Source organism: Rattus norvegicus, chromosome 9 (genome assembly GCF_036323735.1).
Source record: "Rattus norvegicus strain BN/NHsdMcwi chromosome 9, GRCr8, whole genome shotgun sequence".
Lineage (NCBI taxonomy): Eukaryota > Metazoa > Chordata > Mammalia > Rodentia > Muridae > Rattus > Rattus norvegicus.
The window spans coordinates 18,301,217-18,325,919 of NC_086027.1; the positions used below are offsets into that span (position 1 = coordinate 18,301,217).

General features: G+C 50.1%; 1 protein-coding gene across 2 annotated transcripts in view; it reads left to right on the plus strand.

The window, feature by feature from the left end:
- The first annotated feature begins 926 nt into the window (after nucleotides 1-926).
- Rftn1 (raftlin lipid raft linker 1) overlaps nucleotides 927-24,703 on the plus strand; it is a 197,677-nt gene continuing 173,900 nt past the window's right edge. The window contains exons 1-2 of one of the 2 annotated variants that reach the window (XM_063267578.1): nucleotides 927-1,306; nucleotides 22,906-23,058. In XM_063267578.1, the coding sequence (XP_063123648.1) occupies nucleotides 22,914-23,058 (145 nt within the window). In that variant the 5' untranslated portion in view covers nucleotides 927-1,306; nucleotides 22,906-22,913. Of the gene's footprint in view, nucleotides 1,307-22,901; nucleotides 23,059-24,703 lie in introns of both variants that reach the window. The other variant, NM_001135011.1, reaches the window with a different exon arrangement.

The window sequence follows — 24,703 nt, forward strand, 5'->3', positions numbered from 1 at the left end:
GCAAACAAGGAAACAAGGCAGTGCTGCCTCCACCCCCTCCCCACCCCCCAAGCCCCGCGGGTGTTCCTAGTACCAGAAGGACCTCATTAAAACACAGGGCCTAGATCAGCCAGCCCTCCGTCCGTCCGTCCGCTGCCTTGTGGCTCCAATGCCTAAGGACCCTTCTTTGCCCAACCAGAACAGGGTAATCAATTAAATCTCAGCCCCTTATGGTAATGACGATAATAACGATAATAGCAGAATTATAGAATGCTTCCAAGCATTTTACATTTAATAAGGCACAAGGGAGTGCTGGGTGGCCGGTGAGCAGGCCCAAAGTCACCGGGGTCAAGTAAGGACAGAAGGCAGGAATCCATCCTGACCATTTGTCTCAAGGGTTCCTGCTCTCAAGCCCTGCATGGCAATTCTGTCTTGTTTTACTAGCCTCAAGGAGACACTATTTCACCCTTTCACTATGGTAAAGCAGCCCTGTCCTAGGGACCTGCTTTATGGAATCTCCTTGGGGAATCCATTTTTGTTAGGCTAAGATGACCCAATCGCATCAAGACCTCAAACCTTTGGACACCTGGATAAGATCAGGAAAGAGAGGCTGAGGCCAGTGGCACTCTTTCTCTCCCCAAGCACTGCTTGCGTTGACATAAACCTGGTAGCAAACGCTGCTTGGGGACGTTCCCACCTGTGGAATGGGTCCAAAATGGACCTCTTTCCAGCTCTCCTCCCCACCCTAGCTATCAATCAGCATGGTGATGGCGGTCCTCTTCCCAGTATCTTGGCTGGCACCTTGGCGCTCTCCTAAGCGGGTCCCAGAGCCCAAGCCTGGGAAAGAGAGGTGGGGTTGAGGGGGGAGGGAGGGGAGGGGGGAAGGGACGGTTTGCCGGGCTCTGGCAACGCACGGGGCCGACGGGTCTCTCGTGCGGGGCTGCCAGGGGCTGCTCCGCTTCCCCCAAGAAGATGCAGCGCAGCATATTTTGCACATGAGTTCAGAGGAAGAGGAAGTGTAGCGGGCGGACGCGCGGCGGCGGCGGCGCGGGGTGGGGTGGGGGCGGCGGGACTGGAGTCGGAGCGCGCAGGGCGCAGGGCGCAGCGAGCGGGAGCGCGGCGGCCACTGGCTCCGGGGAGGTACCTGCGCGGCCAGCGCCCGAGGGACCGTCGACACGCGAGCGGCCGCGCCCCGCGCTCTGCCCCCACCCCCGGGGCCGCGTCGTCCGCGCGCCGCCCTGCTCTGCATGGCACAAACTTTCATCCCGGGACGCAGCACGCTGTCTCCGGGAACCCGCGCCAGGGTCGCCGCTGCTGGTCGCCTAAGGTAGGTGGGCGTGTGGCGGGCGGGCGAGGTGGCATGCAGAGGCCTGGGTCGCTGGCTCCGCTGGCCTGGGATCCTGGTGGGCAAGCGACAGCTTCTCGTGGCACCGGAGCTGCTAGGCAAACCCCCTGGTGCAGGTCGCGTGGGGATGGGGACAGATCTATGGAACGCCAGATTCTGGGCCAACTTTTTTTTTTATCGAGTGAAGAAGAAAAAAACAAAACAAGCGAGAGAGCGTTGGGGTGAGAGGGTCGGGTCGCCTGCTGGGGGTCCTGGGCTTCGCTGGAGAGGTCTACTAGAAGGACGCGGAGGGAAGCTCGGAGGCTACAGGTGGGTCAGTATCCGCTGCTGTAGTGGGTACCCGGCCCGGAGCAGATGGGAGTTGCCACTGCCCACGTGCACCAGGAGACCTGGGCTAGATTCTGGGTAGAGGTGTGCGACTCTTGAGAGCAGGCGGGCCAGGCGCGGGGACTCGGTAGAAATCCTGAGAGCCAAATCCCAGCCACTAGAAACGCCGCTTTTCTCTTCTGATAAGGGTTTTGTTTTGTTTTGTTTTGTTTTTCCTTGCCGTGTCCTAACACACTTTCCTAGGCAAGGGGCACGCCAGGATGGGCATGGGGTCCCGGCGAGGAGGAGGGAGTGTATATTTAAGGAAGCCTGACTGTCAGGCAAGTGCTCCAGGTCCGCTGCGCTCAGGCAACGCTATCTTTGGAGGCCAGAATCGCGCAGAGGGCAGGGTTAGCCCCGCGCGTGCGCTCCCTGATGCCTGTTGGCTGCTGGCTCTCAGCTGCCCCCTGTGGGCGGTGGGTGGTGTCAGTGAGTTTGTTTAGGGGCTTACAAACAAACAAAAACTATTTTTTTAAAAGAGTCTGGCACAGATCTTTATGAGTGGCCGCCCAGCTGCCCAGCAACAGACCCTCTTATCCATACAACTGTTTTCAGAAGGGGGCGGGTAAGGTCAGAACAGGTGTCTCCGGACAGCTACTGTGGAGTGTCATCTCAAGTAAGCCTTTTCCAGGAAGGAAGCCCAGGCTGTAATGTGAGTGGCCTACAAGCCCATGAGTAGGGCCACTGAACCCAACATATCCGTGGCTGCCTGGATTCCTAATTTGTATCTTCTGACCAGCTGGATTCTGAGGAAGTTCAAGTGACACCAGATGTCACCAGCTACCCACCCTCAGGGTTGAAGCAACAAGGCGTGTGGTGCTGTGCTCTGACCTCAGTTAATCAGTGTAACCCTAGAGTGAGCTTGCAAACTCTGCCTTCTGTAAGGGGTTTCATAAGGCCTGAGCAATTCCAGCATCAAGCTGGGAGCCTCCCTGTGCCTCCATTTGTGGGTTAGGACACTGTGTCGTTTTGTGCCCCCCCCCCCCCCGCATCGTGAACAAGGGACAAATAAAGTGGATTGTGTAGTCAGCTAATCAATTTGGTGCAGGAATTGAAATAGAATAAATTGCCGATACAAGTCAGTGAATTTTTTTTCTCTCCATCTGGAACAGGAGTTTTGGGGCTTGATTTCAGCGATGGCTTTGCATGTGGGGAATTGGGCTGAGTGGTGGGACTTCCTGTAAAAGCTCCTAGAGTTCCTCCAGGCTTCACTTAGCTGGAGCTGTGTGGTCCTGTGAGTTGGTGTCTGTTCATGGCTGCCTTACCAAATGTTGGTAGGCTAAGAAAAGGGTACTCTGATTTTTCTATAGCTATTTTTGTTGCCGTTGTGACAAGGTTTCCCTGTGTAGCCCTGGCTGGTCTGGATCTGCCACTGTGCAGACCAGGTTAGCCTGTTATTAAAAAAAAAATAACAGGGACCATACAAATACCTAGCGGGGCACAGTGGCACACGGCTGTAATCTCAGAATCCAGAAGGTGAAGGAGGCTGGAGTTAAAGGCTAGCCTGGGCTACAAAAACAAAGACCCACACCTAGGCACCATCCACGTTGCTTTATGCATTTTAAAATCAGTTAGTCTTAGCACAGGGTTACTTTATAAAGGTTTCAACTCAGACGTTTAATGTGTGTTTAGTTACACATACATAACAGTAACGTGCACGTCGTTTTGACATATCCATGTACTGTGCAGCCCAGTCCTTATCAAGACAGGTAAAACATGGTCAACCTGGATTTCTTCACGGCCCCTACCTTCCACGTGCCAACCACTGCTCTGTCTTACCATAGGTTTGTTTAGTCTGTTATTTTTACAACATAAACATGCAATTCTGCAGTTCTGTATAAGTTCAGTAATTCTGTTTTGTTAAGTTTGTTATGTATGAGTTATGTTCATGAGATGTGTGTATGCCAGAGTTTCGTTGTCTATCCCTCTGTTCCTGGGTCCATGGGTTATATTTAGTTGTTGTTGGTTCTTGTGAAAAATACTGCTGTGATCATTCGTGTGTTTGTACACAGATCCCTAGGGGCGTCATTCCCATTCTCCTGGATAAGTAAATACCCATGTCACAGAAGAGGTGTGTGTAGCGTGCGGAGGAAATCGCTAGGCCTTTTTCTAGTGTGATGATTCCATTCTCCATTCCTGGGAAGGGTACAAAAGTGCTGGAGCTCAAATCACGCTCCAGCTTTCCTGTCTCTAAGCCGGGATGATTAGTTATGGTACTGGTCTCCTGGGCCCAGTGGGGACGTCTGTGGACAGATTTCACAGATAGAGGGGGACTGTAAGAAGCAGTCCCTGATTGTCACTGTGTGTTTACTTTTTATTGGTATGAGTATATGTGCGCAAGTGCGCGCGCGCGTGCGTGTGTGTGTGTGTATTTGTGTATGTTTACATGTATGTGTACACACTACAGATGTATATGTTAGAGGGAGCTTAGAGGGTAAGTTTGGGGATCTCTACTCACCTTCTGCCTTGCTTGAGGCAAAAAGCTCCTGTTCACAGCTGCATATACCAGCTGGCCTTTGAGCTTCTAAGAGTTCCCTGCCTCTAGCTCCCATCTTGCCCTGAAAGCGCCCTGTGTGCTGTGGGTCCTGGGGATTGGAACTCAGGTCCCCACACTTGCCCAGTAAGCACTACTCACTGAGCCTTCTCCTCAGCCCTTAAGGGGATTTAGACTTCAATGATTTCAGATGATAAGATCTTTAGAGATCTACTGGGAAGGGATGTCCTTAGGGGAATAGACCCGAGACTGTGAATGATCTGGACTGAGTGCTTTCTAGAAAAAGGAAAAACAAAACAAACAAAACAACAAACAAAAAAACCAACCCCCAAGTTTCACAGAATCTCACTGAACTTCTGCTTAGAAATTCCTGGGGGGGATTCTGGACTTCTGGGCCTGCTGATGTGAAAATACCCTTGTTCTTGGCAATAATACCCTTTGGATTTCACCGTTGTGGGCAGCTGCCTGCATTTTCTTTGGGAGGCAGGGTAAGGGGAGGGCAGGTCAGCGTTGGGGTGCATCAGGGTGGAGGGATTTCACTGAGAATGTGACTTGCCCCTTTTGTGAGAAATACAGTCCAACAACACCCATCTCATTACTGAGAAAAGTCACGTGGCCTCTCCAAGGCCCTTTCCACTGTACTCCTTCGCTGTGGGAACTGGAGCTGTCTCTGACCTAGGGTGAGCCAAGAGACAGGAAGTGTGGCTGTCTGGAGAAACAGAGGGTGAAATGTTTCCACGGCCCTCGCCATGTCTCAGTACTGACCATGTTTCTTAGGGGACAGAGGACTCGTGTCCAGTCTTGAGATACTGGAGAGGGTCTGGAGCCCTGCCATGTCTGGAACTACAGTACATTTGTGGCACAGGTCACGAGGAAGGGGCACAACAGACATCCAAGAGAACACTGCCCATCTTGACAGTGGGCGATGCGAGATCAAGGCCCTGTGATGTCACATTCTCAACAGTCAGCAGGTGGTTCCCCTAGGGTGGGGGATGGGTTTGAAGTCTGTAGACCTAGAACAACTTCCTTATAGTAGAACCGTCCTATTCCATGACACATTTGTTGTTGCCATTGTTATTAACAGAATGTTAGGTGTTAGACCAGCGCTGCTCTGTACTTTACGGAACCATCTGAGTCCTCTTCAGGCCGGGTGACAGAGATCCTGTTACTTTTCAGCCTGGAGGGAAGTGAAGCTCAGTAGGCCCTGGGTGTAGCTTCCAGTGTCTCTGAACCATTTAGGGAAGACGTCGTGGTGCTCGAGTTTAGCGAATGCAGAATCATCTGGAAGCACGGCTCACAGTACAGGGAGACACAACTTAATAAAAACGTCACTGGGCGGTCAGAACGGAATGACAGGAAATGTCACAGTGGAGTTACTCTCATCAGTGTTTTATGTACTTTTGCACAGTTGTGACTTGTAGAGAAGCACTGACTCTGACACTTGGTGTGGAGACACATACCTGTAATTTTGGCATTTGGGATCTGTAGGCAGGACAATGCAGGGTTCAAGGCTAGCCTGAACTAAAAAGGAGCCCTCCCTGCCCCAACTCAAAAACCAAATCAAGGGCCAGCAAGATGGCTCAGCAGGTAAAGGTGTTTGTCTCCTGATGACACGAGTTCAGTCCCTGGAGATATCACAAACACACGCACGCACACACACATGCACGCACGCACGCACACATGCACGCACGCACGCATGCACGCACGCACACATTTTTGTTGCTGGTTTTGGGGGTTTTTTGTTTTGCTTTGTTTTGTTTTGTTTTCTTTTCTTCTTAAGAGGGTTTCTCTGTGTAGCCCTGGCTGTCTTGGAACTGGCTCTGTAGACCAGGCTGGCCTCAAACTCAGAACCCCTGCCTGCCTCTGCCTCCTGAGTGCTGGAGTTAAAGGTACAGTGGCTCCACACCTGACTGAACACCTTTTGTTTTTAAGAAGCAAAGTAATGGTCAATTTGGGATGTGATTTAATTGAGTGAGTGGAATACAGTAGCCACTAACTGCACGTGGCTGTCACATATGCATCTAAAGAGTCAACGTTCAATAAAAGCAGACTTCACTTCTTTGGGAGAGCTAGCTACAGTTCAGGAGTCTAGAGCCAAGTGTGGCCACTGGAGATACGTCTGCCGCTCTGTGAGCTCTGCGGGACAGTCACATTGTGAGCTCTATGGGACAGTCACTCTGTGACCTCTATAAGATTGTCACTCTGTGACCTCTATAAGATTGTCAGTCTGTGAGCTTTATGGGACAGTCGCTCTGTGACCTCTATAAGACTGTCAGTCTGTGAGCTCTATGGGGCAGTCACTCTGTGAGCTCTATGGGACAGTCACATTGTGAGCTCTATGGGACAGTCGCTCTGTGACCTCTATAAGACTGTCACTCTGTGAGCTCTATGGGACAGTCACATTGTGACCTCTATGGGACAGTCAGTCACTCTGTGCCTTGCAGATTTCCTTGCCCTTCAGAGGAGAACAGGTGGCAGAGAGATGGTGGCAATGACGGGCTCATTCTTTGACAGAGATGCATTTTGGCAGACATTTCTTTCATGTTTACCCTTCCGAGGATTTGGCGGGGGCAGGGGAGGATTGTTGTGTGTGATAACACTTCTCCCACTCACATTCATTTCTTGACATAGATTCCCGTTTCTCTGGTCTCCTGGGCCCCGAAGAAGGAGCTTTTTCATTATTATCATTGCATATTTTATCAAGACATATTTTCTTGAAGGATCAGTACCGCGGGCGGTTCAGCGTCTCCGCTTGAGTCCTGTTAATTCCTTATTCTCCAAACAAGAATCTGGTCCAGCTTTTAAATATGCATTTGTGCGAATTACTCCCTACCTGGGCTGAATTCAGAGAGGGAAATGGCTCTCAGTGGGCCAGAACCAAAGAGCTAGGAAATCAGGTCACATTCTTTGGGGATGGCCACCTGCCAGGGCCGAGGCAGAGACCTCATCTGGGAGGCTTAAAGGTTTGTTTGGGGGTTCCCTTGGGTCTCAGCTGCCTCTGGAGAACAGGGGTGACAGAGAGGGCAAGGAACTCTAGTTGTCCTCGTTATTCAGTGTCTCTTGCTTCTTATGTGAGATCAAAGAACAGGGAAAGCCAGTCCTAGATGTTCATGGCCAAATTCAGACAAACCGCGCTTGTCACTGTCTGTGAAGCTGACTGGCCCATCCGCTTCCCGCTTCATAGTCCTGGATCAAAGATTTCCACACTTTTCAGTCAGGAGCTGACAACTTTCTCCGACTTCTCCACATGAAATGCCCCATTTTGTTGTCCCATATCTCCTCGGGGCAGCATGGGGCCCTTGAAGCGGGAGATCAGCTTCAGTTGTGTTGCTGTGTGTGCATGTGTGTGAACGTCCTGCTTCTGCCTTCACCTTGTGCTGAGGAGTCCTTTACACTTTGCAGACTGGCTTTCCGAGGGTGTGGATTTGAGGGTGTTAGGATAGCTGTTACCCACGAAGCTGGGTATAAAGAGATTTGCTTAGTCACAGAACGGGCTAATGGAACGTGTCAACGTGTTTTCTCATTTCAGAAACATAAAGTACAGGTCCATCCATTTAAACCCTTTCTCAGTTTAGAAAGGGTTTGCGTGGCTGGGCATTGGTGGCACATACCTTTAATCCCAGCACAAAGGAGGCAGAGGATCTCCGAGTTTGAGGCCAGCCTGTTCCAGGACAGCCAGGGATACACAGAGAAACCATGTCTCAAAGGAGGGAGGGGCTCTCTCTCTCTCTCTCTCTCTCTGTGTGTGTGTGTGTGTGTGTGTGTGTGTGTGTGTGTGTGTGTGTGTGTTCTGATGCTTTCTTTTTTCTTTTTTTTGGTTCTTTTTTTTGGAGCTGGGGACCGAACCCAGGGCCTTGCGCTTCCTAGGTAAGCGCTCTACCACTGAGCTAAATCCCCAGCCCGTTCTGATGCTTTCTAAGTGCATTTTCCATGTTCAGTGTGATATAGTAACCCATCCCATGCTCCATGAATCTTTATCAGAGATGACAAGCAATACTAACAGTGTATTGAGTGGCTGACCCTTACCTGTTTATCTACTTAATGGTGTTACGGATGGTAATGGGGCTTTGTGCATGAGAGGCAAGCGCTCTACCACTGAGCCACATCGGCCGTGCCCCCTGGCTAATGTTTGTACTCTCACTCTGCAAGCCTGACGTATTTTAACGTGCATTCAGCACAGCTCCACTTTCTTTTCTACAGTAGTTACTGTATAAGCAGATGTTCAACTTGTCTCTAGTCACAGTTTCCAGGGCTTCCTTGGAGTCACATCTCAGAAGTAGGGTCATCAGGATTTGACGGAGGCACTCTGGCACATGAACCTGCGAACCCGAACCCTGGGCTAGACTGTTAGGAAAATGAACCTGGGCTGTAGAGATTGCTCAGTGGTTAGAGGTATCTGTTAATAAAACTGCCGACCTGCGTTTGATCCCCAGGACCCACATAGTGGGTGAGGGGAGAGAACTGACTCCTGCCATTATTCTTTGACCACCATATGCATACTGTGGCACATGCCACCCTCCAATGAATAAGGTATAATAATAATCATCACAGCAACAACAACAGCAGCAGCAGCAGCAGTAATAGTAGTAGTTGTTGTAAGGTGAACTTTAGAGCCACAGGGCCATATTTCAAAGGCCCCTTTCTGTCCTTTGGTACCTCTGTAGTTTTCCTTCTGTAGCTGAACTGCTCCTAACTCCTCTGCTTTGGATGGATGAAGACTTGCAACTGCCTTTGAGGAGCCACTGTCCTCAGGAAATGGGTACCACCAAAGCTCCAGACTGGTGCATCTGCTGGGTTTCTTGGACCTTCCACAGCAGTGGTTAATTCACTTCTGGATGCCACACTCCTGACCTCTTGGGACTGGCTGCTCCAGACTTCTGCTTCAGACCGCTGGCCACCCACAGGTCCACTATAGAACACACCCAAAACTTGGTTTTTGCTTTGCCTCTTCTGAGTCAGCTGCTCTCCCAGTTCCTGACATCATAGTCAAGTGACTTACATTTCCCAGCTTCAGTCCCCTGGTGGTGGGGGGAATCCTCAACCTAGACCATGCTCACTTCACATCCTGTGCCCAGCCTTCCGCAGGCAGTGTCTGTCCCAAACACCGACTCGCTTACGATTTTATGACACGCCTAGGTCACCACTTCTTATCCTGGGGACCTCTCTGCCACCTCCTTTGCAGTGTTGCTGAATGTTACTGCCGAGGGACGCCTTCCGTGGTAATGCCACCCTCTTCCTCTGTGATTGCTGTCCTCTGTGTTCCCTTTTTACTTGACGTATTAGGTTGAGGATTGGATTTCATCACTTTTCGTTGTTTCTGTTGTCTATTTCTGTGCTCTCTAAGGTACGACCCATGGGAGGAAGTGCGGTCTGAAGTTTACTGGAGAGGTGCAAGCATTTATTATTCCAGATAAGGCACCGATGACAGACCAAAGCACCATGCCACCCAGGCTAGCTTTGTGAACTAATTATTCTGTCTGCTTACCTACAGAGCAGGGGTAAAGGATTACCTTTAAGGGTGTGTGTGACCCTTAAAGATCCATGCCACTGGAGAGACTCACCCCAGTGTGGATGACAGCTTCTCCATAGCTGCAGACATGGAGACTGTGTCAGTTAACTGACATGGACGTACAGTCTGTTACCTCCCCGACCACACCATACAGAATTACATACAGTTGGGACAGAGTGTAGGAAGGAGTGGCTGGAATTTCAGGGGAGGGCCCCTCCCCACCCCATACATCCGATAGTCATCACCAGGTCCTGTCCTGAGAGTCGTTTGCAAATGGTCACAGTCACTGAGTAGAGGGTGTTGACTCAGAGGACAAGGCTCTACGAGATTGTCCCCTTTTGTTTTATTTTGTCACAGCCAACATTTCTTGTCTACAATGATGCTCAGGATATTGGCTGGGGGATGAGGCTGTCCCGCTTAGTATGGGTGGTGATTTATTCTGTGTCCTTTTGGCTGGATGGTGGTGCCTGGTTTTTGTTCCAACACAAAGCTAGATCTTCCTGCAGGCGGTGATGCTGAAATCGGTGATGCTGAAATCAGCAGACTTCTGAGAACAGCAGATTACCTTTCACAGTGTGTGTGGGTTTCATTCATCGGTTGAAGAATTTAAGAGAAAATGCTAGAATTCCTCCAAGCACGAAGGAATTCTGCCTTCAGGCAGCCTTTTCTGTAAGGTAGCGGTGTCTGTATGCCTGGGGGCTCGGGCCTGTAATCCCAGCAACTCCGAAGGCTAAGGCAGGATGAGCACATGTTCAAGACCAGCCTGGGCTACACATGAGTTCAGGGTCATCTGAGTATAAGAGCCTCTAAATCTTAATCTGAGCTGCCCGATTATCTGTAAGAAACATCTACTCAAGACTGGGCCCGTCGGCATCCTTTTATTAGGGGATGTCCTCATTAAACCTTCACTGGAGATTCAAACGACCTCCTCCTGTACCTTGTTCCCCATTTTCAACTATGTGTAATTCTGCCCTGACTGCATGTGGTCTCTGGATTATGCTAAAACGTATGGCTGGGACTCCACAAGGCCCTATAGCCCTGGGACTGTCATCATTAGTGCCAGAGAGATTCTTCAGAATTGCAGATGATTGGAGGTCATATACACTCCCTTAGGGAGGCCCAGCAAACGAGTTGCTTCACCACGCTGGATGTGGGTGAGTTACTGTTGGGCCCGGGGACAACAGAGGTTCATGCTGCTCTAGGAAAAGTTCGTGAGACACCAGATCGCTTAGTGTGGGACCCTATGTCAAAGTAAAAAGTAGAAAGTGGGCTGGGGCACGTATTGATGAGAGGCCTGTGTTGGGATGGCGGACAGCACAGTAGCTCTTTGGGGCACTGGCCTCCGAGCCAGCACAACTGTATGTAATTCTGGAATGTTTGGACTTGGAAGCCAATGAGTCAATCTCCACCCCTCGACCCCCCAAATCTCATGTCCTACTAATTTTCCTTCTGAGTATGCTGGGTATATTTGAAGGTTCCAGAGGAAGGGAAAAAAGGAGGAGTTCCAAATGGTGCCTCAGTGGACAGAGGGTCTGGAGTGGGAGGTCTCTGGGTGTGTATACCAGCCAGCAACGGCTTGGCCTTACATGACCGGAGGTCATGGAAGTCAGAGGGTGAGAAAGCTGGTCCCTGGAAGGTTTTGACTGTCTGTGGAATAGGTAGTGAGTCAGGAAGTTGAAACATCTTCTAGCTTTGGCCGCTGGACCAGATATGATTGAGAATGAACAAGACAGGGGGTTCCCTGTGGGGTTAAGCTTGGCCGCTCCCCAGGGCAGTAGAACCACTGCAGATGTAGAGAACAGCAGGCCTTCAGGGCAAGCTGTCTGTTTCTCTTTGGGATGCAGCCTACAGTGGTATAAAAGCCCCGGGCCCCGGAGTGTCTTCTGGAATCGGAGACAGCTGTCTGGGGAGTTGTGGGGAGGGGGGATTTTACCCAATTCATTTACGGCAAGAAGGGGCGTGGTTGCTAAGAGGGAGATGGTGGTGCGAATGCTTATTTTCGGTAACGTGCAACAATACTGTATTTTGGAATACTGGATTTTATGCCTCAGCAGCAACCATGAAGTTACTCCCTGGGTGGGAGGATAGAGGTTATTTTGTAATTTTAAAGGGAACCCAGAAATATCTAAGAGATAGATACCCTTCTTGGATTGAGACAGCACACTTGACATTCACACCACATTGAATTTTGGGGTGGTTGTTAAGGAAATGACTGTGGAACAGAAAATTAAGATGTTGGTCTCCAGGGTGACTTTGACTGGAGATTGGGAAGCTGGATGGCCCCTGGCTTCTACGAAGGAGTCTATAAATAAATGGCATCACTTGGGGAGGGATACATTTATTTTCATTCATATATACATATATATATACTGTATATATATTATATGTATATGTATATATATACATATATATGGCCTCTCATCATATATATGTGTGTATATATACACACATATATACATATATATATATATTTTCCACTATGTATACTACATTCCCAAAGGCTCTAGTTACTAGGGTAGGCACATTAAGTGTTTGAGTTTCTAGCAGTTTACAAACGATGCTGTTAGGAATGCGTGTGGCCTAGGGCTTTGCCCTGAAGCATACAGCAACACTAAGGACACCTCCCGCATTCTTCACTGAGAAAGGTGGAATTCCTGCTGTCGGCTGCAGTGGGTATCACATGTAGGATGAAAGTCAAGGCAGGGACCACAGGCCAGAGAGATGCGGAACATACAGGGCTGAACCCCAAATGTTATCTTTCTGCAAAACTTAAATGTGGGAATCAAATAGGGTGGAAGGTCTGCCCCTGTTGAACCCAGGTACTGGGCACCTTCTGTACCCGTCATATGTCCATATGTCTTTTTTTTTCTTTCCATCTTTATTTTTTTTTTTATTCTTTTTTTTTTTCAGAGCTGGGGACCGAACCCAGAGCCTTGCGCTTGCTAGGCAAGCGCTCTACCACTGAGCTAAATCCCTAACCCCTCTTTCTGTCTTTATTAACTTGAGTATTTCTTATTTACATTTCGATTGTTATTCCCCTTCCTGGTTTCCGGGTCAATGCCCCCTAACCCCCCTTCCCCCGTCATATGTCTTATATAATTAGGATATATAATTAGGATAATTTGAGGAGCATAAAACAGGATAGGAGTGTGAGTGCATTTGGGTGGATGGCAGAAGAGCCCAGGAAGGGGTCTGAGGCAGAAAGAGGTTCCAGAGATCGGAAGTGGAGCTCAAGAGCTGTGCTCCTGTGTGCTTCTCTTGCCTGGGTTCAGGGCTTAGGAGAGATCTGGAGCTCCTGGGTCCTGCTATTAGGGGTTAGAGTGGGTTGGAAGGTGGGGAAGACTTAGTCCCCCCTGCCATGCCCTACCCTCCACACAGTGTCTTGTTTTTCAACCTGGATGTAGAGAGTGTGTGTGTGTGTGTGTGTGTGTGTGTGTGTGTGTGTGTGTTTTAAATAGAAACACCATGGTACTCCACTGGGTGGCCTGTCATACAGGAGCAGGACTTTCAGTTAAACTTCCTGGATCTGCAATCAAAGAATATGTAGGCTTATATTTTTTAAAACCTATTTTAATAACAGTTCTTAAATGCTTCAACCTCTCTTCTAGCCCACCTACCAGAGGTAAGGGAAAAGAAAGGTTAATAGGAAACAGGGTTTGTGGGCCTGTTTAGAAATAGTTCTTTGGGGCTATTCCAATCTTCATTGTCAGTGTATCAGTGGTCCAGTCCAAAATATCAAACCCAGATCAGTGGTGGCAGTTCCATCCGGAAGATACTGGTACCCATGAGGCTCTGCTGAATTGGCATGAGTCAGCAGGAGTCTGAGGCGGTGGCAAGAAGTGGCCTGGATACCATGAGAAGTTCTTTGGCACATTGCTGTCTATGAAGTCATGACAGTTGAAGATCAGTGAAGACCAGCAAAGTGTTGCAAGGCGAACCAAGGCAAGAGCCTCCTCTCACTGTCTGTGGGCTACATTTATATTCTTTTTAAACATAACCCACTGTCTCAAGCATCCACTCCAGCAAAACGTCAAATGCCTTTTCCCAAGACAAGTTCTGGAAAAACATCACATGTCTGTCCCAGCAAAGCATCCTCTCACAAATGTCCTCTCACCGGTCTGCTTCAGCAATTTCCAGACTAACATTACACGGTATAACTGAGTTTCCAGAGAAACTAGAAGTTTCTACTTCAGGAATGTGTAGCAGATTAATCAGGCTTGAGAGGACAAACACTCGTGATCTCACAGAACTCCAGGAACAGAAACTCCAGCGGGACTGACTCAGGTCTGCCGTGAGGTTGCAGCCAGGACTTTAGGGGCAGGGAGCTGGAGTATAGACTGGAGTGGTACCACTGGAGTGGTAGAACACTTCCTGGGTTGCAGAGGGCCCTACTTCCATCCCCAGCGCCCTAAGAAGATACACGTTTTCTAGGCAGAAGCGATTTGAGATGAGGAAGACCATTTCTCTATGTGATGGTCTGAGCCGATTCTTGATGTGGGGGTGGGGTGTTGTGGGAACATGCAAGCCAAGGGTGTGTCTCTACAGCATGGTATCTGGCTGTGCTCAGGGTGAGTGACTTGAGAGCAAGGTGGAACCAGGGTTCTACAATCCGGCCTCACAATGCACTTGCTGTTGTTTCTGCATATCTGGTGGCCTCGGGGGGCCAGCTGTGTGCCAGGGGAGAGGGGAGTCCAACAGGGGAGGCACTGAGGGCTACTTTGGGAGCTTCCACTGGGAAGAAAAATGCATGCTCAACATAGAACACCTGAAACCTCACTCATGATGGAGTCCCCCAGAGGAACGTTCTAGTAACACATGATCCAGACAGAGAGAGAGAAAACGGATCTTATACACAAATAAACATGGCGGGGCCTCAGGTACTGGTGTGACATAATCTTAGCTGTCATGATTGTTTTTGCCTTTGGCCTTGGATCATGAGCGCCTACAGTAGGTGAAGTTTCTTCTTATTTGATCTTTTGGACTATTTGCCAGGCAACAGCAGTTGTAATAGGTGACAGAGGTTTCAAGTTTCCATGGACATTTCATGGCTGAAAGAGACGTTATCCTATAAGGGTTTCTTAATTAGGATCCTGTTCTCTTACTTTGAGTGACTGAAGGATACCATGAACACTCAAGTCTCAGTCCCCTGATGGCCCTCCCTCTGTCAGTGTGTCACCAGAAATTAGCATTTGTTAAAGTTAGCTTTCCGAGTTGCCTTGGATTGGTGGCAACTTGGCAAGTGGGAACCACTGTTTACGGAACCAGTTTGTGTTTGGAACTGTAACTGGGTTGATTGCCTATTGTTTAAGTCTTGGCACAGTAGGAAAAGGGAACCTGAGTGGCAGCTTGCAGAAGCCGCATCTGAAGGCCGTCCTGTTTGAATGGGCACCAGTGTCTCCCAGGCGTCTTGGAAAGCACATCGGAAACCAATCAGACATGCTTGTAAAGCAACGATTCCAACACTGAAAATAGCAAGGGTCATTCAACCCCATCCCGGCTCCGTGTCATCTGGTTGTGGGGATGCCTTTTGGTTTGTCCGTGTCCTGTGTCCCGCACCATACCTGTCTTCCTTTCACAGCTGACTTCTGAAAGAGAGCAGGACCTGCTCTCGCTTGTTCTGTGTGAGCTAACGATCGACCCAAAACTGGCATGAAAGGTGTTTTGGACAGAGTTGGAACCTGAATTCCTTCCCTCGAGAGTCCATAGCTTCTAGGTGGAGCAGGTTCATTGGTTACCACAGTAACCCTGATGCAGCCTTGGTCACAGAAGAGTTGACTGTAGAATGCCTTCCTTTGAGGTCACTGGTGAAGCCCAACATCCCCCTGCAGTAAGGGGGTACAGAGCCTCATTTCTTCCTAGAAAACGTCTAGCTTCTGTAGGGAATCAGATCACTTGGGCTGTTTTCCCCTTTCTGCACAGGAGTGGGGAAAGTCAGTGAGTCAGTCAGTCTGTCTCTCTCTCTCCTCTTAGAAGGTCTCACGGGAAGTCTTCTTGGCCCCTCTGCTAGGGAGCTCTGTACACATGGACGCCATCTGAGACACGGAAACACTTGAATGACTGTCTATCAAAGTGGATGTGGTGATTCACTCATTTACAGAACAAGGAGCTCCGTGGTGACTTCCTGGGTTATGATAGCATGGATCTGGAAAGGCTAAACTCGGTGACTCTCTGAGCCACAAAGCACTGGAAGGTCCTTGGGGACAATCGATTTTTACCTGTGTGGCTCGGGATCCCTGGTAATTGCTTTGTCTTCCAGGCTGAGCTCATAGCGATCCTCCTGCCTCGGCCTCCCGAGTACAGGGATTCCACAGGCTCTGTTCTTTTCTGGAAACAAGCCATAGCAGGAGCGTTAGCCATGGCATAGATAGCAGTGCTGCTCCAGAGCCCTGGGTGGCAGTTCTCTCTGGCTGCTGGTCTCCAGGTATCGCTCCCTTTCTACCATGTCTGTTTAGTTTTGAGAGCTGGCCTCCTTGCTTATGTAGGGTTCAGCCAGCACCACAGCCTTGACCCACAGCCTGCTCCAGGGGTGTCAGTCCTAAACAGACGAAAACTCACTTCACAGCAGCTCTCTCTCACCTTGGAAACATGGCAGCTTTCAAAGTGTGACCTGTGACTTCTGATCTCAGGCCGTGGCTTGCCGGTTAACACCAGCCAGCCTGCCTGCTGCAAATGCTGTGGTTTTAATCTGGAAAGCTTAGGTGTGGCTCCGGCGTTGCTTGGGCTCCTGGTGGATGGTGTGTGGGTTTTAAGAACAGGTGTGAGATGAAATCAAGGCTCCCTGTGTCTTAGCTGGGTCTGGGAGCTGGTACTCATGTTCCAGGCCAAACAGTCACAGAACTGGGACTCTGAGAGTCAGCAGAGACACCATTGACAATTTAAGGAGTGTCATTGTTTGGGGATCTGACTTCCTGGAGATCGTTCCCTTTGGGAGATGAGTTTTAGGTGACCGTCTCTGCCCAGTCCCACTGGCATGCACAGTCACGAGGGGTGTAAGTATGGAGTCTTCTGCTAACACTTGTGCCCCTCCCCAGACTCTCCCTGTGCCCCTTGGCTGTGTTCGAATGTCATTCTGTCACTTAAGGATTCTGACGTAAACACCTTTTGATGCCTGGATAACTTACAAAGGTGGCTAAGCCACGCTAGACCTTCCCTCTCCTCCTGGAGAGAGAGGTTTTTCTGGCCTGCTCAGGGTAGTAGGAGCAAGAGTGGTCCTGTTTTGACAGAGGTAGGAGTTGGTATGAGTATAGGAAGGAAACGGGAAGAACAGAGGTGTGCTTGTAGCAATAAAGACTCTGGATACGGAGACAGTTGTTCCTGGAAAGCAAGCGCACACATTCTGAGAAGCAAGCTACCTAAGTCAGACTCCGTAGAGCCAGCGTGCTGCTGGGTGACTCTATCCTCTGTGTTTAAAGAAATGAATGCTTTAGCCAGAGTCACCTGCCCTCCGGGGGTGTACTTGGGCTGAGAGTGAGCAGCATTGGATCGAAACCTTAAAATCCAAGTTGTGATTTGGAAGTTTTTCTGATGCTTCTTGGTACCTGCTTGTACTTAAGTAGAAAAATTAAAGATGAATTTAACTCATACTAAAACAGAAGTAGCTAGCAGAAATATCATTCACTATCTCTCTCATGAAGACACATTTGTAGTTTTCTGCATAGTTTTAGAGCTCGGGTGGTGTCTGAGTCAGCAGATGTTTGCTGTGCAAGCCTGAGGACCTGAGTTCGCACCTCTGGCGCTCATGTGGAAGCCTAGCTTATGTGTCCGTAACCCCAGCTGAGGGACAGGTAAAGACAGGCAGGTAGATCCCTGTTGCTCCTTGGCCAGCCATTCTAGCCAATCAGAGAGCCCCAGGTTCAGTGAGGGATCTTGTCTCAAAAGATAATGTGGAGGGTGATAGAGGGCATCTGTCATCTGATGGTAGCCGCTGACCTCTGCGTGCAATGCACACTGGCACTGACACGTCTGTACTTGCACGCCCTCATTCATCAGACGCATACGCACACACAGACACACACTCAGAGACACGGACACAGACGTCCACCCACATAGGCACACGCGCACACAACAGCTCTGATAAACCAATTCAGAGCTTGCTAGAGAGCACATGATGACATAGGCAGAGCCCTACTTCACTTACGGCTGTTTGCTTGCCTTCTGTGTTCTCCTCAGCCCGTGCCTGTAAGTCCTGAGCTGTCCGCAGAACTGTGTCTGCTGTGGAGTGCAGCTCTTCTTTGTTTGCACTCTGCTGTGCACAGGGAGCCTAGAGGGAGAAGCCGGACTGATGACCACACCTGCTCTAAACATTGCTTTTTACTCAGGAAGACCTGGTGCCACTGGCTAGGCAATGCCGTGGCGTCTTACTTAAGGTCGTGGGGATGTTGCAACTATTGTGTGCATTAAAAAAATTCTATGTAGTTTTGAGCTTTTAGTTGAAGTTAGCGGGGGAAGTAATGCTGTTAAATAAACAGGTTGCTGACTGGACATACCCAGAAGCCCCTTTTGCTCCCCAGGATGGCCGGTTCTAGCTTGTGGCACTAAAGCATGACTTTTCTTTTGAGGGACTCTAATATTTGGTGGTGGTGCGTGCGTGCGTGGGTAATTGTTACCCCCGCCCCCTTGCCTGCTTTGTCACCGTGGTGGTTTGAGTAAGAATGGCCTCCATAGGCTCGTGTGTTTGACTGCTTAGTCCTCAGGAAGTGGTGCTACTTGAGAAGGATTAGGAGGTGTGGCCTTGTTGGGGGAGTTTCACAAGTCCAAGTCAGGCCCACTGTTGCTCTCCCATCCTGCTGCCTATGGGTCCAGATTTAGAGCTCTCAGCCACTTCTCCAGCACCATGTCTGCCTGTATGCCACCACACTTCCCACCATGACCGTAAAGGACTAACCCTCTGAAGCTGTGCGCAAGCCTGCAATTAAACGCTTCCTTTTAAAGGGTTGCAGTGGTCATGGTGCCTTTACAGCAATAGAACACTGACTGAGACAGCACCATGCTATCACGTGGACTCCTTAGTTTCTGTATCTCAATGCATGAGTGTATTCCCATGTATAGGACCGGCTGCAAGGCATTTGGTGGTTCTGGGAAGTGGGACCACGGGCATTCCTGTGCTTTGTGATGCCCACACATACACATTTTTGTCGGCACCGATCTTCAGAGGATTCACTAGATCCCAAGACGGCTGTCTGCGCAGCCTTCCCACACACGACTGTTTGCCATTTCCCCAGACCGTCTCACTATCTGTGTAAACAGCAGAGCTCCATTTACCTTGAGTTTTACCTCCCCCCCCCCATTTTGAAGATATAAAAGCACTGGTGATGTGATTTGGCAGCATTTATTAATATAAGTGATATTTGCTAGGAATATTTTATGCAAAGTCTAGCCATTCTCTATGATAAAACAGACAACTGAATAATGAAATGGCGGCTGGAGAGGTGGCCAGCAGTTAAGAGCACTTGCCACTCTTGCAGAGGACCCAGGTTTGTTTGGTTCTCAGCACCTACATGGCGGTTTGCAACTGCATGTAATCCTGATTTCAGAGACTCTCACCCCCTCTCCGGCCTGCCTGGGCACCACGGGCACATGGTGCACGGACATACGTGTAAGCAAATACTTACACGCACAAAATTTAAATATTTAAATTTACACGCACAAGTAAAGATTTAAAGCCAACAAGTCACATCCAATCTTGAATGGGCACCAACTCAGGATCCTTATGCTTGGAGATAGAAACAGTTCAGATTTCAGGGTCCTGAATTTGGGGACATTTGCATAGACCTTCCCAGTTGAGCTCCTCTTGTGGAATTCCAAAGTCCTAAACGCTCTGAAATCCAACATGTTCCCACATCATCTTGCAAAAGGCTTCAGGCTCCGCATATTCCAAGTAGGGTGCCTAACGTATACAAGCCCGTGTTCTGGTGCACCTTTCTCCCCGTGACCGTCCTGCCATTTGCCTGGCGAGTAATACACAAGCGCGTTCCACAATACACAAGCGCGTTCCACCTCACCTGTTCCTTTGGTCATCTGTGTGCATCTACAGTGCACCATGCTCGTTGGGGCTGTCACAAGATGGCCGCTGGGTATTTTCTCTTTTCCTTTGCAGATCTGGGGGAGCGTGGGTGGATACAGTCTGCAGAGCACAGTGGTGTGAGAAGTGGGTCCCATTAGATGGAGAGAGCTGAGAGCAGCATTTCCTCCCAGCTCTGCCTTGGTGAGCATGATGGCAGCGTAAACCCAGTTCAGTGAGAGCCGGAGCTGGCTGGCCGGCCCAGCGTATGGGTGTTCCAGTTAGCTCACCCAGCCCATCTCCTCACGCTCTGAACGTGCTGAGGAACAGACAGATCTGATCTCAATCTGGGCTTCCACGGTGTGGCTCGGTTGTGTTAACATCTTTCTCTCCTGTTTGAGAAACCTCCCCTCTACACCTCTCTGCCTGCGCCCATAGGTCAAGCATGACCAGTTGGGACATCACCCGCTTGGCTTGGCTTTTTCTGTACTGATGCAGTAGTGTGATACCCAGTCATGAACGTGACTCACAAGGGGTTAAGTGGGGGCTTGGGCCTAGCCTCTCCTCTCCTCCCCTCCCCTCCCCTCCCCTCTCCTCCCCTCTCCTCCCCTCTCCTCCCCTCTCCTCCCCTCTCCTCCCCTCCCCTCTCCTTCCCTTCCCCTCCCTTCTCGTCCCCTCCCTTCCCCCTTCCTCCTCTCCTCTCCTCTCCCCTCCCCTCTCCTCCCCTCCCCTCTCCTCCCCTCCCCTCCCCTCTCCTCTCTCTTCCCTCTCCTCTCCTCCCCTCCCCTCTCCTCTCCTCTCTCTTCCCTCTCCTCTCCTCCCCTCCCCTCTCCTCTCCTCTCCTCCCCTCCCCTCCCCTCTCCTTCCCTCCCCTCCCCTCTCCTCCCCTCCCCTCTCCTCCCCTCTCTTCCCCCCTCTCCTCTCCTCCCCCCCTCTTCTCCTCTCCTCTCCTCTCCTCTACAAGCCACAGCTGGGGTAGGACTTCACTCCTTGGAGGACAAGAACCCTCTTTATAGCTCACAAAGGCATCCTGGACAAGTGGTGGCTTTGGCTTCTGACCTACTAGGCCAAGGCTGACAGTCTTCACAGCCTGCCCTTCCTTTTCTCCCTCATCCTTTACTCTTGCAGGGTCCCCAACATCTCCACATGCCCAAATCTGTGTAGCAGAGCTCACCCCAGCTCCTGCCAGCCTTTTGCCATGATCACAGACTCCTTCCTTTCCCACTGGGCTCAACCCTTGGAAATGGGCAGGAATGAAGGACATTTCTGGACTCTTTGTCCTCCTGCTCTGGTGCTCACAGTACCCGCCATGCCACAGTGCACTGGCCCAGCCGTACGAGCCTCAGGTCCCTTGCTTTCTGCTCCCCTCTGCACATGGTGGCAGCTCGCTCTGCATGGCTCCTCAGCAGGCGATGCACACATCTGAGGAGTGACTGAGCAGTTTCCAGTCAGTCACACAGACTGCACACACATCATGTGTGCTCCGGTTCTTGGACACTAATGTCCCTGCAGTAAGGCATAAGTCAGCCTTCCGGCTCCTATCCATTCTCTCTGCCGTTTTTTAATTACTGCAAAGCAGAGGCAGGCCGCGGTTGGACCTGCCCATCCCCTTCCTGCTCCCTCCCTTGCCGTTACTACTTCTTTTTTGAAGTTCAGTTTGTTTTTCTGAAACTCGCCAAATTGTTTTAGGAAGCTGGGAACCCTATGAATGGATCAGTGGAGGAAATCCTTGTCTTTAGAGGAAGCAGTCCCTGCATTTTGTGGGTTCGAGTGTGTGTGTGTGTGTGCTTGTGTGTGTGTTTGTGTGTGTGTGTATGTGTGTGTGTTTATATGTGTGTATGCATGTGTGTATATGTGTGTATGTGTGTATGTAAGTGTATGTATATATGTGTATGCGTGTGTGTGCTTGTGTGTGTGTATGTGTGTGTGTTTATATGTGTGTATGCATGTGTATGTGTGTATGCATGTGTGTATATGTGTGTATGTGTGTATGTAGGTGTATGTATATGTGTGTATGCGTGTGTGTGTGTGTGCGCATTGTATTCTGAGACAGTTTGTATTTTAGGGAAACATTTTCAGGTGGCAGGTCAGTGTGCCAGAGAGGAGCTACAGTTCGTGCCCAGGGTGCAAAGGGAGCCTCCCTTTCCAAAGTAAGCCACGTTGTGAATGTCATTCTGTCCAAATAAACGGGAAGCCTTCACTGGTGTCAATCAAAGCCTGAGAGAATCCTGCTCTCTATTTTCCCGTTTCTCCCTTTCCTTGGCAAGCCGAGGCCACTGATCTTCCAACTCGGGTGGATGCTGCTGGTCTCTCGGCTCTGTCAGGCTCTGTCACCTTCATTGTAATCGCAAATGACTGTGTGCGTGTGTGTGCGAGTGTGCGCGCGTGTGTGCGTGTGTGAGTGCGTGTGTGTGCGTGCGTGCGCGTGCGTGCGTGCGTGCGTGCGTGTGTGTGCGCATGTGTGCGTGCGTGTGCGTGTGTGTGCGTGTGTGTGCGTGTGTGCGTGCGTGCGTGTGTGTGTGTGCGTGTGTGTATGTGCGTGTGCGTGTGTGTGTGCGTGTGTGCATGTGTGTGTGCGTGTGTGCGTGTGTGCGTGTGTGCGTGTGTGTGTGTGTTGTTATTTCTTGCCATTTGGCCTGAATAAAAAGGAAAAGAAGGGGGCTATTAGACAAGGCCCATAAAAATACCGACATCTACTTTTGAGATGTTTGAATATCAATTCCTGTCTAAATAATTATTGTTGAGGGAGAAAGGACGCCAGAGTTTAGAGACTGTAACAACAACTCATTGTCCTCCCGTAGCAGCCATGTGGAAGGTGATGTGTGTCTTGCATTTCTGCAGACGGGCTGACAGCATAATGCACAGTATTGCTTTTTAGGCCCTATTTTTTTAAAATCATGTATACAGATGATAGTGCAGGGAACCACTCTGAGGTATTATTTTCCTCAGATAGAGGAAAAAAGATACAAAGAAGGGACATTTTGGGGGTCACCCAGCTCTCCCCGGGCGGCTGGTAATGGCGTAGTCGTAAGAAGACAAGGTGGCCGGGTCCCCCCTGTTCTGGTTTGTATTAAATCACACCTATGATTTCCCAGGCACTGAGGTCTTTGATGTATCCTTCCAGAAAATTGGGGGTCTTTTGTGCTGTGTTGTTTCAAAATTAATAACAAAACAACTCCATCCGCCCTTGGTTGTTTCCCTGTTGTAGACAGCTGTCGAGATGGGTTGCAGTTTGAACAAGCTGGAGAAACGTGAAGAGAAGCGGCCTGGTAACATTTACTCTACTCTGAAGAGACCTCAGGTGGAGACCAAGATAGATGTGACCTATGAATACTGCTTTCTAGAGTTCACCACCCTGACTGCCGGTGAGTACAAGGTCCCAGGAGGATGTCTGGGAGGGAGGGGCACAGTGTAGGATGAGGCCTATCCCAGAGTCTTCAGAGGACAGCTCTCAAGAGCTGGCCCTCCACCAGAGGGTGGCTGGTTAAATAGCAACACGCAAATGAGGTGGCCCACAGCTGTCATCTGAGCATTTAGGAGGCTGAGCCCGAAAGACAGAGAGCTTCAGGCCAGCCTGGACTACATGGCAAGATGTGAGCTCAAAGAAGTAAATCAACCAGTCCGGCAGGCAGGCAATTACACAGTAAAGCTATGAGTCTGTGGTGCTTTGAATATGCTTGGCCCAGGGAGTGGGGGCAGCATTAGGAGGTGTGGCCTTGTCAGGGGAAGTGTGTCACTGTGGGGGTGGACTCCGAGACTCTCCTTCTAGCTGCCTGAAGATATTGAGCTCTCAGCTCCTTCTCCAGGCCACGTCTGTCTGGGCACTACCATGCTTGTCTTAGTTTTGGGTTTTAATGCCATGATGATAATGGACTGAACCCCTGAGACTGTAAGCCAGCCCTAATTAAGTGTTGTCCTTTATAAGAGTCGCCTTGGTCATGGTGTCTCTTCACAGCAATAAAACCCTAAGACAGCAAGCAATCCACAACTCAGCCTGTGGACGAGGTCTTTCGTTGACTCTCTTGTTAGCCAGCCCTGTAGAAGAAATGTCCTCTATGTTAATTGGTCTGTCCCCTCTTGTCATTGTGGCTGAGTTTTGCCTCATCTGACAGATGGGGTCTGGGTCACCTCTCCCTATTAGTGCCCAGGGCTGAGGGGACAGGATGTAGCCCTGGGATGACAGGTAAAGGACACTCAAGGTTATCATGACAGAGTACATCCTGAGATACTTAGCATCCTGAGCACCTACTGTGTGCAGCTGGGTTGTTTCTGAGGAATGCAGGAGGTTATTCTGCTCTATAGGGGAGACCCAGTGACATGGCCAAACATCTTAGTAAGTTCCAGGTGTCAGGAATGGTAGGTAAAATTGAAGAGACCTGCTCTCCCTTTTGGGTGGCAGAAAAGTTAGTGCACCAGCACTGTGCCTGATTGTGTCTTAGGGCACAGCCTCCTTGAGTGCCTGGGGAGTACTTTCAAGCTTCTGTGACTATGAAGGAGGGAGGAAAGGGCAGGAACAGGAACTAGGATAGGGGGTGAAAGGCGACAGAGTCATGTGACAGATCTCATGGAAATCCAGCTTTGGAGAGCAGCATCATGTGCAGATCTGAGTTTATTACGCAGTCCGTACGCTAATGTACAGTGTTTGAGCCAATCCCAAGCCCCTAAATCCTTGGCCAGCCAGTCAGACATTGCCAAGTAGTCACCGTGCTCCAATGAAAGCCCAGTGAGGTGACTCAGAAGGAGCAGGGGAGCGTTGCCATCCGTTATGACTTCCGTGAAGACAGGCCCAGAGGCCAACGCCCTGGGCTCAGTTACTTTTTGCTGTCTCACTGGTATGCCTTGAGCCATCTTAAATCTAATGCAATGTGGGGCAGACCAGTCTCTTGGAGGAGTCACAGGAGCCACATCCCCCACAGGGATGAGCCCGTGTAGTGGTGGAGCTGACCCAAGGGCTGTTCTGTGTGGTAAATCGCCAGGCCATGAAATCGGCTGCCACCAGGTGCTCTATCC